Source organism: Neopsephotus bourkii, unplaced genomic scaffold, assembly GCF_033783945.1.
Source record: "Neopsephotus bourkii isolate Nb327-2 ecotype Australia unplaced genomic scaffold, CSIRO-AGI_Nbou_v1 NB_1655, whole genome shotgun sequence".
NCBI lineage: Eukaryota > Metazoa > Chordata > Aves > Psittaciformes > Psittacidae > Neopsephotus > Neopsephotus bourkii.
The window spans coordinates 6,331,195-6,352,953 of record NW_026902129.1 but is presented as its reverse complement, the minus strand read 5'-3'; the positions used below and the strand labels follow the sequence as shown (position 1 = coordinate 6,352,953).

The 21,759-nt window shown below is 41.0% G+C and overlaps 1 protein-coding gene across 1 annotated transcript in view; it reads right to left on the bottom strand.

The window, feature by feature from the left end:
- Nucleotides 1–21,759, bottom strand: part of ADCY1 (adenylate cyclase 1) — a 142,673-nt gene that overhangs the window by 65,759 nt on the left and 55,155 nt on the right. Inside the window, exons 3-4 of the mRNA XM_061375002.1 lie at nt 15,870–15,988; nt 6,891–7,002 (exon numbers count right to left, since the gene is read on the bottom strand). Of these exons, the coding sequence (XP_061230986.1) occupies nt 6,891–7,002; nt 15,870–15,988 (231 nt within the window). The remainder of the gene's footprint in view (nt 1–6,890; nt 7,003–15,869; nt 15,989–21,759) is intronic.

Genomic DNA, 21,759 nt, shown 5'->3' with positions numbered 1-21,759 from the left:
GCTTGGTGGGCTCTGATTGAGGAAAGCTGGCCATCCCCATATGAGCATATGTAAGCTTATAATTTAGCAATGCATTTGTGAAGTTATGATGAATTATCTATCATCATGGGAGCCATATCATGCATGAACAAATGTAGAATTATTCAGGATAGCTATAAAAAGGAAGACATTTTGCTTCTAATGCTTTTCCTCCGTTTTATTGGTAATTATATAGGCTGATCTGTAATAACCTACATGTTCTTGGCCTACCTTTTCTGTGCATTCCCATTCTCACAATAAATTCCTTCCCTACTCCACATGGAGAGTAATTTCACAGAAGTAAAGGTTAAATGTTTTTTGTCCTGGAAAGTGAGGACCTATTTAACAATCACATATATTAGTTTACTTGGAAATGAAAAAGGATTTTAAGCAAGAATATCTTAGGCAATCACCGTGACTGATATGCATGCTTGTCTCCTTCCCAGTTTTCATTCAGTATTCTTTAAGATGGCGCCCTTTTATGAAGAGGAAGGCCCCAGGAGAAATGAGCCTAAACCAAATACAGTATAAAATGCTGAAAAAGTAAGCTTTACATTTCAGGAAATGGGTATTTCTTCCACATTTTTCTGACTTCAAGGAGACAAAAAGTCTTGCTTGAGAAAAGCCAAGTTGACTGCTCTGAGGACAGAGCTTCTGGACTGCAGTGCAGGAGGCATGGCACCCACGGAGCTGAGGAGAAATCCTGATGGCTGCTCCTCCCCATACGTGCCCCACATAACAGATCGGTGCAGGCACAAAGGACTTCGGGTAGGACTGTGTATGCAGACTACATTAGCTAAAATACACCCCTGCGTTACCTGTTAAACTGCTGCTACAACAACGGTGTGAAACAGGATCTTCAAGAGTGCAATGAGACATCTCTTCAGATGACATATTAAACTCCAGTAACACATTTCTCTACGCTAACTGCACAAGGAGTCAAAACTATTCGTTTCAGTACTGATTTCAGTACTACTTTCAGCAGCCCATACTGCAAGCATCTGAAGCTTATCAGGATAATTCAGCAGAGTACCTATACAAAAATGCACCTCTCAGATTTGCAGAATGCAACCTCACAAAGCATTTGATAATTAACCACAAGCAAGTAAATCATGACAAGAGTTATGTCACAGAATTGGCATACCAAGCAAAGTATCCCCTTACCTAAAAGGTACCATAAAGGAGGTTAGCGAAGACCTAAGCTCTGTGGTACCTGCCTATTTATATGTTCCTACAATACTTAAACTGTGTGATGTTATCTTCCTCTCTGGAAAACAATCTCACAGACACTTACTTTAGCTTCAGGCCATACACACATCATGAGTCCCTGATCCTATGGAGTTGCGGGTGTATTCATTAAGACCACATTAATTTAAGAAAGCTTACTTCCTTAGGTCTCCCTAGGACACCTTTCCAGGCTATTCATAACTGGACTCAAGCTTATGTGCATGATCTGCCTCAGCAGGATCCTGCATCTGCGCTAGCAAGGGGGTTTGGGGAGACAAGTCTCCTTAAAACTAGTCATTGCAAATAACACCCCCTGGTCCACACTTACCAGTTCATACAAGGAAGGGTTACGTGGTGTAGGTTTATATCTGTTTTCCAGCACTAAGTTTCCCAACTTAACCAGGCTGCAAAAAAATGTGTTCATTTTGTATTTTAAAAGTACATCGTAATTACCTTCAAATGAACTAAAAGCATTCTCTAGATTCAATAGAATTCACTTCTTAAAGTGACTGCTTCTAGGGACAGGTAGTTCAAAGCACAGCAAGGAACAGAACGACGTTCTTGACACATTATAAAACCCCCCAACCATAACAAACACCACAGAAGCTGATTAAAAACATTACTTGCTGACTCTTTGCCTCAGGCTCAGAAGCAATGTAGTTAAGTTCAATATCTTTGAGGCTGAACAGGTACAAAAAGCCACTCCTTTAACATTGAAATTTAGAGAGTAAAACTTGTTAAAAGCTGAGGAGGTAATCAGGGAAGGATTCTAAATTAAAATGGAAAGAGATAAAAATAGACCCAACCTACAAACACTGGTGAAGCCTGGAGGAATACATACTGCAAATGGAAAGAACAAGGAAGCGGTGCGTGTCAGTCTGGCTAATAGAGGAGATGCCAGAAGTGGCATAACAGGTAAGATCTTTCATTCAGAATATCAAAATCCTCTTCTAGTGATGTCCTTTGAAAAGAGCCTGAACTTCATTTATCCTTATCCACTTGTAAATGGAAAGTCTTAGAAGCCCAAGACGCGGTAACATGGGATTTGAACCAGAAATAACAGGATCTGTAAACACAAATAATTAATTTTCCACATATATTAGACGCAGAAAGTATGGGAGAGAAGTCTACCAAAGAAAAGAAGATCAGAATTCCTCTGAAAAGCAAACCCATTGCATTAAAATGCAGGACACTGGATAAACACCTCCTCTTCACTAGTAAGATAACTTATTACAGGTAAAATATTTTGGGCATGCTGAACTGTATCACAAGCTAGTGGAGCTCGGACCATGACGGCACACGAGCAGGGGCATGTGCAACTGTGTGATGCTACTTGGGTAACCAAAGCCTTGAGAACCTCCCTCATCCACAGTAAATCCACGCCAAAGCATGAAAAGCAAAGGCACTGAAATACAGTGTATTATAGTAACAAGGCACCCAGCCTAAATGTGGGGTGTCCAAGAATTCCTTGGGAACCTAAACCCAACATGATGCAAATGATTATATGTCACTAAATTTATCACACAAGTAAGCTGAAAAATGATGAAGTGGAAGCTAGCTATAGTGTTGGAGCTTCCTCTACATGGACACAGTCTTCATTTTAACTCCCCAGGAGATGCTGAAGGTTAACTGCAAAAGCACCTGAATACCTCATGCAAAGACCATCTGTTTAAAGCATTCATTGATAACATGCAATGCAGAATGACTGCCATTAGGGCAAAATCTGAGACTGCACAATGCTGCTCTTGCTTTACTAAAACTGGAAGAATCGAAGGAGCTTCAGAAGTAACAGGCTGAACAAAGTAAACTAAGCCTGGAAAGCAGATAAAATCCAATAGAAATTAATGAAAAAGCATTCTTTTTATTATCCATAGGCCTTATGAGAAACTTAACTAGCTGTGTAAGTTCAAGAAGGTGGCTTGCTATTGTGCACAATCCCAAGGGAATCTCTATATGGGCAAACTTACCCAAAAGGCTTTCAGAAAACCAGGGTGCCTAAAGGTTGTGGCATTACAGGTACTTCAGTACCAGATATACAAATGAACCCTGGGGCATTCCTCACAGCACTGCCCCATGTGGATCTTCTGGCGGCAGCTAGGATGAAGTTACACTCCTGCAAGCATACTAATACTATCACTCATTTTTTATTAGCTTTATATTTTTGAGACTCACTTGTGACTGAAGTTGGCCCATAGATTCACAAGTTATTGAGACCAAAAAGTCTTATGTAAAATAAGACTATCTGAGATTGTTTCTTTAAGAAACCAAACAGTGCTACTGTGAACACAGAAAACATGCCATCAGTTTAAGTACTGTATTCAGATCACCTCTTCTCCTAACAGAGTTCAAAGACTCAGAGATTTACAAGGTAAAATAACCTGTATAAGGTAAGCTTTTGAAAAACATGTATTCTCTGGAGGTGAATAAAAAAGAAAGAACATGATAGAAGTAAAAATCATTTCTAGTAGAGAGTAAGATCAGGACTTCTCTTCCTTCTCTATAAACAGAATGCTCAAACAAGCTTTCAAAGGAATTGAATGCCAATAAACTGAAACCTAAGGTTTGCATTCAGAAGTCCCTGTTACAAGCTGTATTTATATTTGTATTTATGTTTTTATATATATTTCAATATGTATATTATTTATAAATTGATATTCACAATTTTATATGTGATTTTAAGAGGCATAGCATTTCAAAAACTATTTGCCTTACCAAAAAATCAAACAAGCAGAATATAGGAAGAGAGAAAAATCTAATGCTAAAAAGCATAAACCGGCTTCTAAATGTCAGAAGGACAAACGTTAGGACTCAAATCATCCCAGACCTCTTTGTCTGAAGCACCTGGTGGTTCTGGTCAGCTTATGAGCTCTACTGTCAAAAGCAAAGACTCCCAATCCCCATAATATGTCAATGTGCCAAAATGCCAAGACTCTTCATGTGACTTTGAATAAATACATGCTGCCTTACACTCACTACGCTTCCCACAGTGGTGACAGGGACCTTTTAGGCATTACAGTTTTAAGACAGGACAGCTATTTCAACAAGGTCTGCCATAAACTACTCCTTCCACTTGACATTGCTTCCCAAGAAGCAGCAGCACACAGCAGGCACACCACAGTTCAGTTCTCACAGCAAAAGTACCTATCACCAATACAGTTTTCTTTAAAGTCCCTGAAGTCTCCTTCATCATTCGGAATGCTAAAGCACAGCACTGTTTAAAATCAGCCTAGTGCTCTGTTTTGCTCTAATAATGAGCATCTAGAAGTTGTTATAAACAAGAGATCAGAATCCTTCTGAAACATTACACTTCCCAGCACATTTCTTCTGACTGTGGGAGACACAGTAACAAGTCTCCCTTTACCACATCAGAAGGTGGCAAGGAAAGCGCATACATTCTGTCCTTTATCACATCCGATGCAGCACAGTCTGAGCTTGAAGGACAAGTAAGTAACAAATCTTCCTCACATACCTGAAATAAACCATTTTTTTCATATTTGGAAACAGAATGCATGCAGCCTGGATAGAAAAGCTAAATGGTTTTAGCTCTGCTGTCTCAAATCTGCTTCTTCCCTAACAAACAAGTAGCCTCACATCACAAGCTAACATGTGCCTGGTACCCTGACTGAGATGTTACTGACACCTCCAGTTGGCTCCATCTGGCCACTGCTAAGGGAGCAAGCAGGGCACACTAGCCACCTCCCTTGTTTCAGTGCTATGTCCTGTGTCACAGGCTTGTGCATTTCTGTGTGCACATCTGATCTCCTGCTATGTCACAGTACTCCCATGCTACTACACTGCTTTGCGTTTCATGGCTCAGATGACTCCACAGATGACGGCATTATAAGTTTTTAAAGCACTAAGAAAACTGGGGCTGTTCAGCCTGGAGAAGAGAAGCTGTGTGGAGACCTCAGAGCAGCTTCCAGTGTCTGAAGGGGCTACGAGGATGCTGGAGAGGGACTCTTCATCAGGGACTGTAGTGATAGGACAAGGGGTGATGGGTTCAAACTGGAACAGAGGAAGTTCACGTTAGATCTAAGGCAGAAGTTCTTCCCTGTGATGGTGCTGAGGCACTGGCACAGGGTGCCCAGAGAAGCTGTGGCTGCCCCATCCCTGGCAGTGTTCAAGGCCAGGTTGGACACAGAGGCTTGGAGCAGCCTGGTCTAGTGGAAGGTGTCCCTGCCCACAGCAGGTGGATTGAAACAAGATGATGGTCCTTTCTAACCCAAACCAGTCTGGGATTCTATGGCTGGTTGACATTTGGAGGATGAAATTCAGTAATGAAATTAAAGTCAGGAGACTGAACTTTTTAAGCCATTTAAGCTTTTGCCAATGCTCATCTGCATGGCAGTCCCTTTGATGTCTAAGGTATACATCTATGAAGCACCCTGGGGACCTGTGCTCTCTCTGAGGCATTGCCTGCAGTTCTAGTAATGAATTGGTTGTGCAAAGCCTGTGAGCGTGTTATAAATCCATGCCAAAACCCCACACCTCCATTGCATCTCTACTCAGCATCTAAGTTAATCTTTTGTTTTTCTTGGAAAAAGGGAACACACAACAGTTCCACTCTGTTATGAGTTGGACATCAAGTGCAAATTGGGACATAACACCTAAACAAATGATAACCCCTTTAACTAAGAATAGGTCTTTGTCAATCCTGGCATCTTGTGGACCAGGAGACTTATTTCTCTGTGGGGTTGTTGAGAGCTGTTTATCAAGAAGGAGCCATAGATGCAAAGTGTCCCCAGGCTTCAGTTCTCATGTGGAAGGTTACATCAAGGAAATTGAGTTTGGACTGAAAAAAACAGGGATGTTGAGAACCTGAAGAAATTTCCTTAGGCTGCTGCACAGTCTGAAGACAAGACAGCTATAGAGCAGAGGAGCATAATTCATGTGGAGGTGATACTTCTCAGCAATGTCCTCCCATCACAGATTTGAGGAAGTTTTGCTTTGTTCAAGGGGAAAACACATTTTCAGCATATTGTTAAATGCAATTTGAAACAAGATGTGTGATTGTTTCAGGCATGTCCATTCCTCTCATTTCTTGTCAAGCAGTTGCAGTACCATTAGACTACTAGGAGTCATAAGCAAGGAACATTTCTCTCATTTTCTTTTCCTTGGGGAATCTGGCACAGTGTAAGTGCAATCACCAAAACATAAGCATCAGTTATGACACAGAGCCCATTTTGCTTACAATAGCCTCTCTAAAAAGCTACCATCATTTCAGTGACAAGGAGTGCTCTCTGTGAAGAACTGATTTTACTCTCTAGCTTCTTATTATCACAGAAAGTAGTTTTATGCCATCCTGCCAATATTCACAGTTTCCATTATCTTGGTTTTTTCCCATGCAGGATGGAAATGTAAATATTGAAATATTATCTCTATTTTGTGGAAACAAAACCAATGAAGAGCACTGACGGCCTCCAAGGAGGGGGTAGGAAACTACATTAAAAACAGGAATGTAAGCTTATTTCCTAAACAACTGAAATAGACCGTTTTCTCTCCAGAATACTAATAAAAATAGGAAGCTTTAAATACTCACAACACACAGGGCTATATCAGTCTATTACAAATTTCTAACATGTAACTCATGCATCATTTTTCAGAGGGGAATTTAAACTCAACTGAAATAAGAATATTGTACTTACTGTAGCTAATTCATCAAATTTGCCAAAGAGCTCATTCAGCAGCTTCACCAGCTCTTGGGCAGTACATTGCGATGCCAAACTAGTGAACCCCACAATGTCTGCAAACAGAATGCTGTAAAGAAAGAAAAGAGACAGAGGCATCAGTATAGAAGATGTCTTCACAGTCTCATCATCCTCTTTTATAGCATGATCCAAAGCACTAACTCAAACAAGCCCTGAAACACTATCAATAAAGTGCTAGCTGGAAATGGCAAAGATTCAGACAAACAGGCATCAGCCTGGTGCTGTCAGCTGTTGTAGAGAACCCTGGAACACTTTCAATGCCTGTGTATACTGTGTATACCTATCCAGTGTAGATATGGCAAAGCACCTCGTTCATGAGGTTTTCACACGATCACTTCAAGGAGCAGAGAGAACAACTATGTCTCCTCTTTATAGGTGGGATCTTCTCAGCAAGATTGGTTTCAAAGACAGGTTTTGCACTGGCCAAACTGATAAATATCGCATGAGGTACTGAAAGACAGGAGTCAGTAACTCATGTACTGTAGCTCTGTGATGTGGTTTTACTACTCCTTGTGAGGAGCCAGCATCCACAGTTTCAGGCAAGGTTTCTCTGTACCATGCTGTGTGGCTCAGGTAAGTGTCCAGCTTCCATCAATGTTAGCAAGGTATTGATGTCTGACGGTTTAAACTGCTTTAACAATTCCTACCCATCTGTGACAATAAGGGAGATAGCTGAAAGTGAGAGAGAGGGTAAAAATTCTTGTGCAGATATGGAGCTCTGATCCTGTGAATCATCTCGATTCCTTCATCTGCTGGTAGAGGCCCAGAGCCCACTGCAGGAATCTGATGCATTTATCTCCAACACCCAGACTATAAATGTCAAACAGGTCTTTATTTATGCAAATGCTAATAAGTCCTAGGCTACATGGCCTGGGTATACCTGACATAGTATAAAACCTAGCTTGTAAATGGTAAGTTAAATTAAGCATTACAACATACTTTCCTTCCCCTCAACAAACATTCACTCACCAGTTAAAAATAAGATGCTAGAAAAGCAAGATTAACAAGTCTACTATTTCCCATTCACCATGAGCCACAGAAAAGAGCAAATACAACTCCTTACTCATCCCCTGCTTCTATAATTTCATTTAACCCAGTTGCTAGAATCCCACATCTACTGGAGCAGGTTAGGTAATGTATCCCTAATGCACAAAACGAACTCATTCAAAGTTCACTGGCTTTAATCTACACACAAAGCCTCTGTGTTGTCATGCTAATCCCCACTCTCTTCTCTGAGCAAGCTTTATGAGAAAGTTGCTCCAAATGGCCTGAGTTTAGGAAAACAAAATGGGCTTCCATTCCTTTGCTGTTTAAACACAACAAAAAGGCTTCTTATAGTGAAACATTCAGCATTTAGTTAATTTTACTGATGCGTGTCTCTGCTGTCATGAATGTGAACCAACCATGTGATGAAGAAGGTAAAAGGCAGTAATAACAACAACAAAACAATAATAATAATAATGGGTCCAATAATCATAGAGTCATAGAGTCATAGAGTCATAGAATCATAGAATCATAGAATCATAGAATAGTTAGGGTTGGAAAGGACCCAACAAAGTGCTCTTCATATTTGCCCACAGAGATCTACTTACTCCCTGAATTCTGCACTGACATCATTGCTGTTTGACAGCCCTAGGCTGTTCTTTCTGGAAATTCATCAGTTAATACCAAATCATTCCCCTAAATTCCTTGAAGACTTTCCAATGTACTTAAATGTGCAGCAAGGTCTTTCACACAGCTTGCTTTATGACCCATTTACTTTATGACCTAAATTCACATCAGAATTCATACAGTTGAAAAAGACAGAAGAAAAAACAACAACTGTTGCTGTCCAACATGTCACGTAGTTTCCAAGTTTTAATTAGATCCTGTTTGCATGGAATGTAGATGCTGCTTTATAATAACAGCTTCTGCCAGCCTTGCTGCCATTTCACAACTCATCCTTTGCACATTCTACATCTTGATTGATTTTTCTACTTCTATTTTAAATACAGCATTCCACTTTTTTTCCTGTCTAACCACATGTACAGTAATAGCTCCCACAGCACCAACAAAATCAGCATTTAGGGTGTGGGGTTAGGCCTTTAAGGTAATAACAATGTTCTCTCTTTACAGAGGTCTTTAGCAATGAAGAACACACACATACACACAAACCAGAAATGCCCAGTGCTTGTGGAGACTATATAACAATGTCTTGATGACTAACAGAGCAACCATTACACTGCTGACATGTAGACTTACATCAAAACTCTCAATTATTTAAGCAGAGAACACAGAAAATACATTTATGCATAATCATTCAGCTAAGCTGAAAGTTATTTTACGTATGACTACCTTAATAAGTCAGGATGGGATCCTTGTTAAGCCTTTAAACCCTTGGAAAATGCTCATTATATTCAAACCACTGGTAATTATACAAAAAAAGTATAATATAAAACAAAAAAAGTCTCTAAATGTAGCCACAATACATAACTGAGCATATAATTGCAATAGGTAGGTATTTTAGGTAAAACATGTAATTATCATGAGCTCAGACACAGTAGTTCAGTTATGCCTTGAAACTGTTTCATACTGCAGGTACCTGTATCCATCTTAAAGCCAATGCAATTGGTTAGGTAATGTGACTGCTGTTACGCTTTCTTGGCATGAGAGGTTCTTGACAAATTTGTATACTCTTCAAATGTGCAAATTACAACCATACCTGGGCAAGGTACAAACGGGGGCAATGCTGCGAGTACAAGCCCTGCCTTTTTCCTTTAGAGGAACGCTGCTCTATTCTACACCCATGAGATGTTGCAACCAGAGCAACTGCTGCATTTCTGTTGAAAGCAGCCTGGAATTCAAGTAAACAAACATGATTTTTCAGCAGGGATAGCAGGAAACAGCCAGTGGATGAACAGGGGCTTTGGAGACCCAAAGTGCAAGCAGCACAGCTAGCCTGCTGCTTCCACAGTCTGTTGCCACTCAGGGGTGGCAGTCCTGAGAAGGGTGATCCTTTCTCACACAGCTCTGATACTCTAACCATGGCATTGAAACTCATTAGTTGGTTCATTTTATCCTAACGGGTGTACTGACCATTAGTCTCTCTTGCGCTTCTTCACCTGTTTGTACCTGTGTGTTTCCTCTTCACCTACTACTTGGACTGCAGGTATTGAGGGGCAGCTCCAACATGTACTCTTGGCCATACAATGTCTCAAACAAATTAGGGCAGCATCTTGGCCCGTGACACCTGCTTTTGACTATGGAGTCAAATCACCCATCTCGTGCCATAAGTTTTTTCTCCCCTGTTACACCCTGCTCAGGTTTTTTGAACATGAAGGACACAGAAGGCATTTATCAGGATGCTGCAATATTTGCCAGAGAGAGAGAGAGAACAGAAAAGAGATTATAATTCTTGTTATGGTCATGAAAGTTGTAAGGGTGTTAAAGAGAGAAATGATAAGATGTACAGTGCCGGAATTCTAGTGATATGCCCAAAGTGTTTCCAGGGCCAAACCATATTTTCAAATACATTCAAGTATGTCCAAAGTCCAAGTCCCCACCTGCTGTTCAGCACAACACAAATGAACACTGAAATTTCCTTTCCTTTGAGCTGGATATATAATTCCCACAAGAATAACAACAGTCTTAAATGTAGGCCATGTCTAACATTGATATACTTAAAGCAGCTAGTGGAATGACATCAGTGTTAAGGCACATTAATCAGTCCTGTAGATGCACTCATTCAAGACCAAAGTAGCCTTGGTTCACTGGAGCTTAATTGCTAATTGCCATGGAGGTTCACATCCTCAGAGAGGATTAAGGTAAACTAGGGCTACCTTATTTATGCATGAGAGAGTCCTCATTGTGCTACAGTGTACTAAGGGACACTTCACAGTGACTGCCAAGTGATTTCATTTAAAAAATACAGGTATTATCATATATAAAAACAAGAAGAGAGAAACTACCCATTAACAACCATTTCTCTTAACAGCCATTCGGGGATATGACTCTCCCTGCTTTAATTCCATAGAAATCTTAACGATGCCATTGGGGCACTTGGTGAAAAAGCAGAAACCCCACAATCTCAATTAAACTGAAACTATTAAAGAAAGAAAAGAAATGGAAATGGAAAGGAAGTGAAAACAAAGGACAAAGGTTCCTTCTGTTTATTCAACAGCATAGCTCGCACATGATTCAAGCACTGCTCTCCATGAGAAGCCATGTAAATGTGATGGTTAGCAAGTCTAAGTAGTTATTACAGTGCTAAGCCTGGCCTTGCCTCATTGCCCAGGGGCTCAGCAATGCTCTTACTCCTCCATCTCACAGCTGAGTAAAGGGACCCCAAAGAGCTTTCATTCTCTTTGCTTGTGTGCTATACCAAAACCCCTGCAAGCCTACGTACTTTGAGATATCTGGCATCTGTCCTGTAGTTTTCAGTCATACCAGGTTTTTACCAGTGATTTCACCGGATCAGGAAGTTTGGCTAATCTGGTAAAAACTTAAATCCCTTTGGCTTTTAGACAGACAGCGATCGGAATCATAAGTTACAACAGCATGTCAATATTCTAATTAAAGTCTAGGGGAAAGGATAATCAATTATTGAGCAGAGCTTTGTCAAACTTCTGCTCTTGATTTTAAGCTCTGCATGAAACCACAGAGGTTTGCTTGCTCCTAACGCTGCCTGCTTGCTTACAAAAGCGCAGAGGAACAGATACTGAGTATTCCTAAAGCGCAAGACAGCAGCAGCCGAGCGTCTGAAATCTTTCCCTCTTACCGCTTTGAGATGCAAGGCACACTTTTATCACTGGTTTTCTCTCTCAAGGTAACAGCTATGGTTACCGTTTCCATGACTTAAACCTCACATCCATTGAGAAGCCGGTCCACGTGAACCTCATGAAATTCAGCAAGAGGCCTTGTTGAACATCTGGGTGCGGGCAATCCCCAGTGTGGATACAGACTGAGGGATGAATGGATTGAGCAGTCCTGCAGAGGAGGAGCTGCGGGTACTGGTGGATGAAATGCTGGACATGAGTCACCACTGTGTGCTTACAGCCCAGAGAGCCAACTGTACCCCAGGGCGCATAAAGGGAAACATGGCTGGCAGGTCAAGAGAGGTGATTCTCTGCCTCCACTCATCCTACCTGGAGTATTGCACCCACCTCTAGGGCTCCCAGCATAAAAAAGACAAGGATCTGTTAGAGCACATCCAGATAGGGGTCACAAAAACAGTCACAGAGAGCTGGAACACCTCTCCTGTGAAGAAAGGCTGAAAGAGATGGGCTGTTCAGCCTGGAGAAGGCTCCAGGGAGACCTCATTGCACCCTTTCAGTATATAAAGGGAGCTTACAAGAAAGGCAGATTTTTTTACCAGTGTCTGTAGTGATAGAACAAGGAGTAACGGTTTGAAACTAAAAGAGGGTAGATTTAGATTAGATGCAAGGAAGAAATTCTTTCCTATGAGGGTGGAACACGTTGCCTGGAGAAGCTGTCAATGCCCCATCCCTGGGAGTATTCAAGGTCAGGCTGGTCAGGGTTTTGAGAAACTTGTTCTAATGAAAGCTGTCCCTGATCATGACAGCGGGTTGGAACTAGATGAACTTTAAGGCTCCTTCCAACCCAAACCACTCTGTTTCCCTGATTCTGATTTTTAATGGAGGTTTCTTAAGGACGTTTTTAAAGTTACCTGGACTATTTGGTTTGATACACAAACAGCTATTCCTAACTGCTTCTGGTATAAACATTCTGAATAAAAGCAAAGCAACACTGCAGCAAGCAACTTCAGGAAAGAAAGCATTATGAACAGCCGTCTCATCTCTCTCACAAACAAGGTGTTGAGCAGTTTCAACACAGGCATACAAGTTACATGCATCATTATCTCATATTCCTTGGCTATGTGGAGCATCGCTGTGTTGACAAGGCCTGAGTCATCCCTCCAGGACCTTGTGTATTCCTGTTCCTTCTCCTCTGATCCCTGCAGGCAGGCATAGCCAGTGCCTGCCCAGTGACTGCAGCTCTCCCGCAGCACTGCAGGAAGCTGCAGCACCTGCTAAAACCCAGCAAGGGAAGCCTGTGGCTTGGTCTAAGGGGTTTAAGTTGCTTCCCAACTGTGAGTATTGACAGAGCAACCCTTTTCTATGTCACTTTACAGGGGGTTCAGGAGGAGAAACCCTGCCAAGTTACACAAAAGATTTAAGCGCTTGTAGGTGGTAAATGTTCACTTTTAACAACGCTCATTCACGCGCTTTGTGCACTTGAATAGTCCTGCTGGTTTCAGTGGAGCCACTTGTATAAACAAATGCTCAGCAAAGTAAGGAGGGGTTGTGTGCCCTGTTTTTCATTCCCACTTGGGCCATTTGTTTAATTAGAGTACAACTTACAGTAAGGATGATATGTGCTGCCTCAGAAAGGAACCTGTAGGGGTTTTGCTTCCCTTCAACATCAGCCCTAATGAAAAACTATTGATAATTTTATCTGTAACTCATTGCAATGACTAAGAAACAATGCTGTCAAAAAGTTAAAGACGGCTGTTAAAACTAAGAGCAAAGGGTGGTGTGCTTTTACATAAACTAGCTCACTGTGAAGTTTGATGAGATCAGAAGACTGCATACAAAAGGCTCACAGGGCTCATGCTCACAGCTTTTTAAAACATTGAAATGGGTAAGTTAAACCCCAAAGCCTTTTGAGTTCTGATGCCTTCTAGAAGACAGTACAGACCAGAAATGTTTGCATATAAATAAATAGCTGCAAGCTGTGCTCTGGCCTCAGACTGGGTTACAACAACCTCTAAAGGGCAATGAGGAATCTTTTTATTGGTAGCTTTATCCCAGCACGTGTTGCCTGACATGAATATCTCTTCTTTCAAAGCAGCCAGTTCTGTTTCACACTGTAAAAACCAGGTTAAATGAAACGGTTATACCAGAGGTTCGAGCAATTGGTAGCAGTTCAATTGATCACTTTCTGTTTATCTCATGAACATTAATTGGGTTACAGAGCAGACTGAGTAGCTGCCGGTTAATATACCAAGTCACCCATACCCTTATCCATGCATGTGTTGAAACAGTGTCATTCATATCTAATGGAGTGGGAAAAGTTCATTCCAAAAGAGACAAGCAACAAAATGTGTTGAGGGCTCCATTCAGGGCTGAAACACAACCTGAAATTACTGAATTGAATTATAACTGCATGAAAAGACTCAGTCAGGACTAGTGTGTTTTTACAGTAGCCACTGTACATACATGTGTAATCGGTAAATTCCTCAGCCCTGTAGGACCAGACAAGGGATAAAGAAGGAAAAGATTAATCGTACATTACTTAATCTAATCTTAAGAAAGAGCTGTCTCTTGTATATTACAAACCATACTCCTAAGCATTATAGAAGAGTTGCCTTGGTCGGGAGTCTTCACAGGTAAGCTCACATCTGGTCCTCACATTCTTCATGGCAACCTTGGCTGAGGCCACCTCAGTAAGGTATCATCTGTACATTGTGTTGAAATGGCTTCCGAACAATATATGGACTATTTCCTTCTCATGAGACACAGATATTTTTTGATCATTTTATGATAATTTATAAATGATCATTTTGATCATTTTACCTTTCTGATGCTTGAATTTAGTGTCCTCACAAATGTGTGTGGGGTAACAGTATAAAACATAAGGCATAAGCAAGGAAAACTGGAGAAGGAGGAAGATGCCCACTATGATCTTGAAGTCTATCCTTCAGGAGCTCTGAAGCCTGACTTTGGCAACTGAGAACCATCAAAGACTCTAACCGATAATGCTACCTTGGCAGCATCAGCTCTGTGGTAATGTACACTTAGAGCTACCTTTAAAGTGATGGTTAAAGACCAAGAGTTTTGTATACATAGTGATGCTGACCAACATCGTGTAAGATTTTACCATTAGCAAGAAGTGAGCTGCTACTGAACAAACTCAGTAATGTTTCATTTTACAGTGTAAAACTGAGCTAATTTATCGGTCCTCTAAACACTCCCATCACAGCCATCTCTGATTCCCCCACTCGCACAGATGCAACAAGCAGTCACGAGGAAGTGGTCCTTGCAACTGCTACAGTCATCTCCATAGGAGATAGTCTGAACTGTAAGAGAATAACTTTACAGTGGATGAGGGAGAGGAGGAGGTCCTGAGGGGTTTACTCCGTTGCCACATTAGTACACAGTACAAATAAAGGCAGTTCTGTGGCATCACTTACTAAGCCTACACCTTGCTTAGTGCAAGGGTGGCACCAAGTAAACCTCTTTGACACTGTTTCTGGTGTGGAAGCAAAGCACTTAGAGAAAAGGTAGCTAGAGGCAATAGGGTAAAACACCGTAATTCAGAGAAGGCCTTTAAGGAATTTGTCTGGGTGGTCAGAGAAGAATAGCAAATGAGAATGTACTTTAACAACAATCAATATATATGAGGGCACTTGCAAAACAGTCTTCTACTGAACAGGAGTGAGAAACAGAATTGAGCCTCAGCCAATAACGCAATGCTCATATGACAGGGACGAATACACATTTTTAAGTTTACATCACACTGTCTTTCTGTATTTCCATGCTATCACCCAGAAAATCTATTGCATTCAAAGAAATCCATCTTACTATCAGGAAAATATAAATGTGTAAGAGTTACCACGCAAAATAAATACTCCTATTCACCCAAAATGTAATACAGCACAAAAAGAATGAATTCTCCCTTGAAAAAAGTTGCCTGCCTCCTAGCACTATTATTCTAAGCCATTTACTGATTCACCATCATCTCCTGAGAAGACTGTAAAGTCTTCCTATTGTGTCCACTCCCCTCTCTGCATAAATGACAAATATTCACTACATTGCTGGCTTTTTTTCCTCTAAGACCTGACTGCAGTTTTGCATCACTGTATTTGTATTGAATATTCTCTACTTTAAATTATTTCACGGGTTACATCAATCCTACCTAACGTTGTCATGCCTTTGAATGTAAATCTTGTGGAAAATCCTTTCAGGAGGCTTCAGGAAATCTTCCTTCATTTCCATTGCAACATTCCTGGGCAGCAGACTCATCAAGAGACGTTCCTAAAAGAGAGCGTAAACAAGATCAGGCTTACGGTATAGTGGGTGACCATTATTCAAAAGTCTTAAGCTAGCAAACTAAATCTCTTCCTGATCTAGTTTGCTTCTTGAGAATATCTGCTGCATAAATAATATGAATCATTTACCTCAAACTTCTGCAAGCAGCGTGGGTGTCTTTATTAAGTCTTCTGCACAAAAGACAATATCAAAAAACTATACAGAAAGGGAAGAGTCAGCTTCAAGAGCAGATAATTGTACATAATTTTCATTAACATCACAATACTAATAATAACAAGTTTATTGTTAGTAGCATTTATCTGTCTGGAAAGGACTTTCCAGGATCATTTGCTATCCTTTTGTGTATCCTATTTCCGAATCTATTGAGTGTGTTACATTACAAGGACTATGACAGCTGGTTATTAAGCAGTGAGCGTGGATGATAGATCTATCTACTGTCTGAATCAGCACAACAGTAATAAAGGCACAGTTTTAATGGCATATATCCAGTGTGGCAATGTCTGCTCCAGCCAGCTCAGTTATGGAATCCATCAGTACAAACCCCTGGTTAAACACATCTCTTCTTGGTATATCCACAGAGAGTTTTAGCATAGGTCACATACTTGCATAAAAAGGACCTCTAACGCTTTGGATCTCATCAGTATTGTCTGTAAAGACCTCTATAGTTTTTCTACATATTCTGGCCCATTCACAGATACCACCCAGAAAACTTGCACTGGGTGTTCTTAGGTGTTGTAAGGTGCCCTTAGATACCTCTTTCAGCTTTGTTTTCACTCAGAAAACACTTGCCATTTAAAATGCAGTTCCAAGCTTAGCCAGCAGAACTGCTCGCTTCAGCCACAGCAGCAGACTGAATGAATTCACACATCCACATCCAATCTGATTCAGGAATTACAGGTTCCAGAAATCACAGGGAAAGGCTGGAGGAAGGAAGAGGCACGCTTGGTGGAAGAGGATCAGGTCAGGAAATACTTAAGCAAACTGCACATACATAATTCCACGGGCCCCAATGGATACACCCCACTAATGGAGCTGTCATATGTCATTGCAAGGTCACTCTCGATCTTTGAAATGAAAAGGTCAATCCTATCTTCAAGAAAAGCAAGAAGGACCAAGGCAACTACATGCCAGTTTCGCCTTGAGTCCTGGAAAAGCGATGGAGCAGCTCGTCCTGGAAACCAGGGTGTTAGACCAGATGATTTCCAAAGTTCCCTTCCTACCTCAACTGTTCTGTGATCCTGTTATCTGATGATAATGGCAGCCGTGAGACATCACAGAAGTGGAGATTTTGGCCAAACCACATCCTCTTTTATTTAAATGACACTCAATGAATAAGAAACAACAATTAACCCTGAGAAGACAGTATCTGCACAGACGAGTTGCTCACATGCACACATTCACCAGCCAAAACCAACAAATAATACTCAAAGGGGTTTTAATCTTACAGGTTTTCTGGAGGAAGACACATTGAATATTCATGTCACCAAGGAATAAGTTAAACTTTGGAGAACTGCCCTGGTATTTACTTGAGACTAAAGTTCCCCCATATGTTTGTGGAGTTGATGTGGCCTTGAAGCTAAGGATCATTAACCAAGTCTATTCCCTATTTTTCTCATATGTATACTATGAACACTGCAAAGAATATGATGGAATTAAATATTTGTTAACAGCTTATGCATACATCTATTTCAGATTAAATATAGAGTCTCACACCTTGGTAGAAAATGGTTAATTGCTATAATTTCTATGTTAATTATATATCTCTGCAGCAAAATTCTGTTTGGGTGACCCAAAATTTGGGTTAATGGTCAAAACAAATTTGTTTTGAAATGTTGACCAAGTTTTGTCAACAGCGAATCTTATGAAGCTCTGTTGCCCACTACTTGTGTCTTGCATTTGATTTACTGCTTTGACTGAAGTATACTCAGGTTGCAGAAGGAGCTGACCACCTATCGGGCAGTAGGGATGCTGGATACCAATTTTATGATATCCAGTAGGGACAAACTTTACTATGAAGGTAGGACTGGACAGCTGCAGGATGGAGCACTGAACAGCATCGGTATCAGGTGTCACATTGTGGTGGCTTGCTTTTTTTCATTAGAGATGGAAAGCAAAACACAAAAAATGACAAAACAAGAAAAAGAAAGCTGGATTAGTGAGGGAGAATTGTAGTCTTTATAAAGAGGAGTAGCAGCCTCAGATTCACGGAGAAAGGAAAGACTCAATTATGGCTTGCTCAAAGGGCAGCCAGTGCTGACCCTTCAGTCCAAGAAGGAAAGCAGCATTGCAGCTATAAAGAATCATCACTGGATGAGAGATTGGAAAATGTAAGAAACAAGCCCACAACGGAAAGCATTGAAACACTGAAAATAAATGAAAGAAAGACAGAATCTAAACTTCTAGGAAAAAAAAATAAATAAGAAAAGTCACTTTTATTTTGGGCAAAATCCCATCTGTCAAGCGAAGTGGTACTGCCCTTCAGGTCAGCCTAAAGAATGCTCAAGGACTCAGAGGTTTGGAGCTGCAAGAGTGAATTCATGTACATCAAATACAGCTGTTGGAAGGTTTGGGAGAGGGCTCTGGCTGTCTCTCTATTGAGCTAGTCCTACCATCATCTGATACTTTTCATTTGCTTTTGTATGGCTGACCTGATTATAAAAGTAATCTGAAAACCAGAGTAAAAGGCAAACTAGATGTGCATGGCTGCCTAGCACATTGAATGGATCAAGTGACAGCGCTGAAGCAAGGCCGGTCACATTTGTGGTGACATTCAAGCTTGAGCGGTTGTTGCCTCTGATTGGGATGGGTGGTGACAGAAAAATAAGAGTGAGACAGAGAGCACCAATCAATTAGCCACAGCTTCGATAGAATAAACCAATGCTCATGCTGCAGACCTTCTTACTGGTGACAAATTATGTTGTATCGAGGTAACCTCAACATGCAGCGTATTCCGAAACACAGGGCCCAGCAGAGAGAAAATGTTCCCAAGTTTCTACTTTTCTCACTGATCCACAATGCTGTTTAGGTTTATTACAGCTGGTTTCTACCCAGCACATGAAATCTTGGCTCCATGACTGATTTAGGCTATTTTAGGAATTTGTACTCTTCTCCTGCTGTAAATCTTTGCTCAGCATTAACACAGTCTAAAGTCAAATCACATGCTGAAAACAAAGATTATTTTCAGAGACTGTGATTGTCTGCCAGTGATTTTGCATTCTCTGCACAAACCTTGTTATGAAAAGAAAACGGCAGATGAGGACCTATGTCTCCTTCATTCACAGCATTTTTAATTAAATTTGTATTTTAAATTGCCAAGCCTAGCCTGGGATTTGGAATGCCAAACTGTCTGCCTCTCTCAACTGCCTTATCCTTATTAATGAGGATTTCTGCACCATTAACGAAGACTTAATTAATTTTGAAAAGGACAACTGATTTAGAAAAACATCCAGACTTCTTTCTCCCCCCAGCAGTAAAGCATTGCTAGAAATAAGAGAAGGAACAACGACTTCTTTGACTCCAAGGCAAGTCAAAATGTGCACAGTAAGCCAATTAGGAATTGCTTGGTGTTACCTTGGCACAATGCAACAACCCACACTAATACGACACATGACAAAGAAGGAAAACACGCAAAAACAGAGAAACGGAAAATGTTTCCCATTGTTGATAGCCAAAAAGAACCTGTATTACTACTTGTTGTTTGGAAAGTTCTCCATCCAAATTGCGTGTATAAGCTCCTGTACTGCAAGTCTCACTCTTGCTTGGAGTTCTGGTATCAGTCTTGCAGTTATTTAAGACCTAACTAGAGGAAAGCCACAGTTGACCAGAACTGGTATTGCTGCAGTCCTGCTTTGAGGGGTGGTTGGACTGGATGACCTCCAGAGGCCCCTTCTGTGTATCAAGGGGGGGCAACAGCACAAGGATCAGGAGTGGAAGTTGCCTGTGGCCTCCTGGGGAAGCCTGAAGCCAACCTGCCACCCTACCACACACACATGTGGCTTCTAAAATAGCAGGGGAGCTCAATACTCAGCACCCTGTGGCAGTACTATCCTAAGAAGGAAAGCAGGAAGAAGCACACAGACAACAGAGATTGCTGAAGCAACGGTTTCATCTGCACTCCATTCTGCCCCAATGGTCTCTTCAGCTTTCTCCAACTTGGAGACTTCTCACCACAACTCTCTCTCCCATCCCCATCCCTGGTCTAGACAGCTTTCTCCCACCTGGCTCTGCTTGTATGGGAGTCCCCAGTGCATGTTCCCAATACATCTCTTGTGCCTGTCTCCCTTACTGTCTTTCTTATTTTACTGCTTCTTGCAAACACTCATGACTTGCTCAAAGTCCCTTTGAAATCTTCACCTTGATTTATAATAATTTCACGCATCTCCCCAAACAATACTATCCAGTCCGATACCACATTCTATTCCTATTATACAAAATGATTTATTTTGACATCTGTATGGGAAATGACTGCGATACAATTTAAAATACCTTCAGCAAGTTGTAATTCATTTATGAACCCACTCTCCCTTCACCAGAAAAGAAGACTGAAATGCACAAAAATGTTCCCAGCCAGCATCCTCTCCTTTCTTTCCCATTGCCTGCTGTGCAGTTGGATGACCCCTCATGACTTTCTGCCCCTAAACTGGATACACTTGCTGTGCTTCTCCATGCTAAATTGTATTCCTGTAGATTATCACATAAGATAAATAGAAAACAACATGGAAATCTTATTTATAGTCAGTGTAGACTATTTTATCAAAGGAAACAGTCGTTGGCATTTCTTCTGAGATACAGAAGAGAAACAGCCAGAGGAACTGTAGCATTGCCTCAACATAGCAGGCCCTCATGTTTCTCTGGTTGGTTGAGTTTCATGGTTTCTTGTCCTCTCATGCTGATGCATATGAACATCTAGTGGAAAGCACCCTGAAAATGGAGTTACAGTCCGGACTGGCTGAAGGCCATGCAGAAAAACGTAGTGTTTTGCATATCTTTCAATCCTATGAGAACAGAACTGTAATGGATACAACTAAGTCTCTTTGAGTCAGCTTTGTTGGGGTCCTCTGGAGCTGCTGCTTACAACCACCCACCAGGGAGCCTGGACCCTGGCTTGGCAGAGAGCTCTGTCTTTGGAGCTTGCTCAAAATGGGACTCAGAGGTTCCCAAGCTCATGCTGGGGAAAGCAGTGACTCCAGAAGGCATTCCAGATCTTGATCCCTTCACACACTCCTATGTACTGAACCATGTTATTCAAGGTAGACTGCATGCCTATGGGCCACTACTTTTTGTCTTTTCATAGCCACTTTAAAAAGAAAGAAATAAAACATAACAGAAGCAGGTTTGGCACCTTTGTTTCCTAGCTGATAAAACACAAATGGTTTTGTTTGTTATAGTAACCCTCCAACAATGATGACAGATAGGAAAAGAAGCTCCCAAAAGAAAGGAGCTTCATTTCTGATCATCTATTCTAGAAGGTTTTTACAACACAAAAACATGAAATCTAACCCACCAATTTTTACAGACTACCACAGATCCCCTTTTGTTATTGCTATGCTTGGGAAGTGCCACCATATTTAAACAGCGTTGGTTTTGTCCTGTGCCACCATATTTAAACAGCGTTGTTTTTGTCCTGAAGAAGACAAGCATCAGATACGCATACAAAACATTAACAAAACTATGTCAAAGTCAACTCATCTATATAATTTTGAGATTCAGCTTCTATTGAGTCAGCAGGGACTCCAAAGTACATCCTAAATGTTACC